General features: G+C 41.2%; 1 protein-coding gene across 4 annotated transcripts in view; it reads right to left on the reverse strand.

Annotated features, from left to right (window-relative positions):
* The window catches only part of LOC113826159 (phosphatidylinositol 4-phosphate 5-kinase type-1 alpha), a 187,651-nt gene that overhangs the window by 185,065 nt on the left and 86 nt on the right, over nt 1–2,500 (reverse strand). For all 4 annotated transcript variants that reach the window (XM_070137707.1, XM_070137697.1, XM_070137705.1 and 1 more), the window contains exon 1: nt 2,337–2,500. This exon is cut by the window's right edge and continues 86 nt beyond it. In XM_070137707.1, coding sequence (XP_069993808.1) covers nt 2,337–2,394 — 58 coding nt within the window. In that variant the 5' untranslated portion in view covers nt 2,395–2,500. The remainder of the gene's footprint in view (nt 1–2,336) is intronic.

Here is a 2,500-nt window from a genome sequence, read left to right on the forward strand (position 1 = left end):
TAATCTTAAATACAAATTAGACAGATGATGCTACAATAAGAGAAGTGCAGTGACTGAATACAGTTCTGTATTTAAATACTGTAAATCCTTACCAAAAACAATATTGGTAAACATTAATAACACACCCAGTGTGACACTCAAAACAAGTCTTTTATCCTTATAATCCTAATTATACTGGTTTGCATATGATGGAAGTCCTACACACTTCACTGTCCTGCAGCAGCCACCAAACTCTACCGGGTGTGGTGTATTTTAGCATTATAGTGCTTGGGCCTGTTCCCTGTTTGATGATATATCACAAAGGGAGGTTTATATGCAGTTTTGTTAGAATTTACATGGCTATGTTTTGTTGGTCCTTTTAGGACTGCCAATAGGCCCAGAAGCCACAACAATGAGCTTATTGGCTAGTGACAAACCCAAATATGTGTCAGCAACATATATTACAATATCTTATCATGCACTTCCCTGTGATGACAATTCTCGACTGCAAAGGATTTCAAGTAATTCTAATCATTATGTCAAAAGATTTCTCCTACTTATTACAATGGATAAAAAGGCATGAGTGAGAGGAGGAGGAGGAGGAGGAGGAGGAGGAGGAAGAGGAGGAGGAGGAGGAGGAGGAGGAGGAGGAGGAGGAGGAGAGAGAGAGAGAGAGAGAGAGAGAGAGAGAGAGAGAGAGAGAGAGAGAGAGAGAGAGAGAGAGAGAGAGAGAGAGAGAGAGAGAGAGAGTGAGTGTGTGTGTGTGTGTGTGTGTGTGTGTGTGTGTGTGTGTGTGTGTGTGTGTGTGTGTGTGTGTGTGTGTGTGTGTGTGTGTGTGTGTGTGTGTGTGCGCGTGCGCATGTGTGTGCTTGTGTGCGTGCGTGTTGGCGTCTACTGTGCTTGCCGCACATGTTTTGGATAAGGTACATACCAGCATAGTAAATATAAATAATCCTTACATTCTGAAACGTTCGTTCCCTATAATACAATTTCCAAGATACATATTAAACTTACGAACTTGACAGCAAAGCCACTCAAGTGGCTGTGTGAAGTAAATATAAATATATCTAATGAATAAAAGTTTCTAGATAAATGGGGTGAAAAATAATGGCAAAAAAGCAAAGCACATCATAAGACACTGAGTTGAAACTTGCTTCCTAATGGACAGACAAATGGCATTGTGACTTCTAGATTTAAGCATAAAGAGGAAAGTAGGATAATTAAAAAAAGAAAAGAAAAACTACAGCAGATACAAGGGAGGAAACAGAAGGAAACACTTCCAAAGAATAATCAATAACTAGAACAAACTCCTCCCAGTGGAATAACCAAGCCATAACAATAATTCAAAAAGTATTTCAAAACAACAATGTAGAGAGGGTTAATTCATAGAGCAAGAGAGAGAGAGAGAGAGTATGCATAAATATTCAAAATAATGAAATGGTAATACCCTCATCAGCATACCAGCTGTGAGTACTATCAGCTGTTCCCTAGGAGATGCAATGATTCTTAACACTTCTTCACATTCTATGTGTGAGTAGAGAGCACCAAATTATCATAAAGCTTTAGGTCATGAAAGACAGATAACATTATCACTCTCCTTTCCCTTCTCCCCTTCCCCCACAGCCAGTACTCCAATGTATGCCAATTCTCCTTGTGAACCTTCTCCTTGGCCAGGACCACTCCTTAACACCAAAGTTTTCAACTAATCCACGCCATAGGAAGGGGATTAATGACTAATAATAAGCGTAACGAGCCAGGAAATCCCGAGCACAACTGACATTACAACCCCTGGAAACCTCCCAAAACCAGTCTCTGCAAACGTGACTTTGGAAAGACCAGCTTGACTGCCACAATTCTCAAAGCAAAAACCCGGTCAAGTTGTACACGTTCACTGTCAATCGTAAACCGTACATTTAGCCAGAGTCTACTGAGTCTCTGTACGTTAATTACGACTACACGTCTTTTTCTATCATGATTTATGGGAAACTCTGCTCCTCCAGTGAGTGACTGAGAAATCGTTTTTGTGTTGATTTCAGACATTCAATTTCACTCCTTTCAAGGCCAAGGCACGAACAGGATCACAAAAGCAATTTGGCAAGTCTCTGCTGTTCGGGATTCCTCAAAAACGAGATTGGTGGAAATTCAATTTGATTCGACATTATAAACTTCTAGATTCGTTCGACCGTAGACGACGAGACCTTCAAAAAAATCGACTGTCAAAACAGAGGTTTATACATGCTCCTCATCTCTTTCCCTCTCTTTAATGCTACCCTGGGCCCCTCAAATAAATGACTCTCATCCAAAAAATTCTCAAGAGACACGAGAAATACCCTTAAAAGAGAAGCGCCAACACCCACCTTCTCCCGCTGCCTTCAAGGTGTCTACATCGTTGCTCGGAATATCGGGATCGGCCATTTTGACTCATTAGTGACGACACAGGCGATATTGGGTACGTTTCTAGCACTGCACACTGCCTGTACTTCACATAATACACTGACCACAGCGAAGTAGGGGGAGGAAC

The sequence above is a fragment of the Penaeus vannamei genome, chromosome 23 (genome assembly GCF_042767895.1).
Source record: "Penaeus vannamei isolate JL-2024 chromosome 23, ASM4276789v1, whole genome shotgun sequence".
NCBI lineage: Eukaryota > Metazoa > Arthropoda > Malacostraca > Decapoda > Penaeidae > Penaeus > Penaeus vannamei.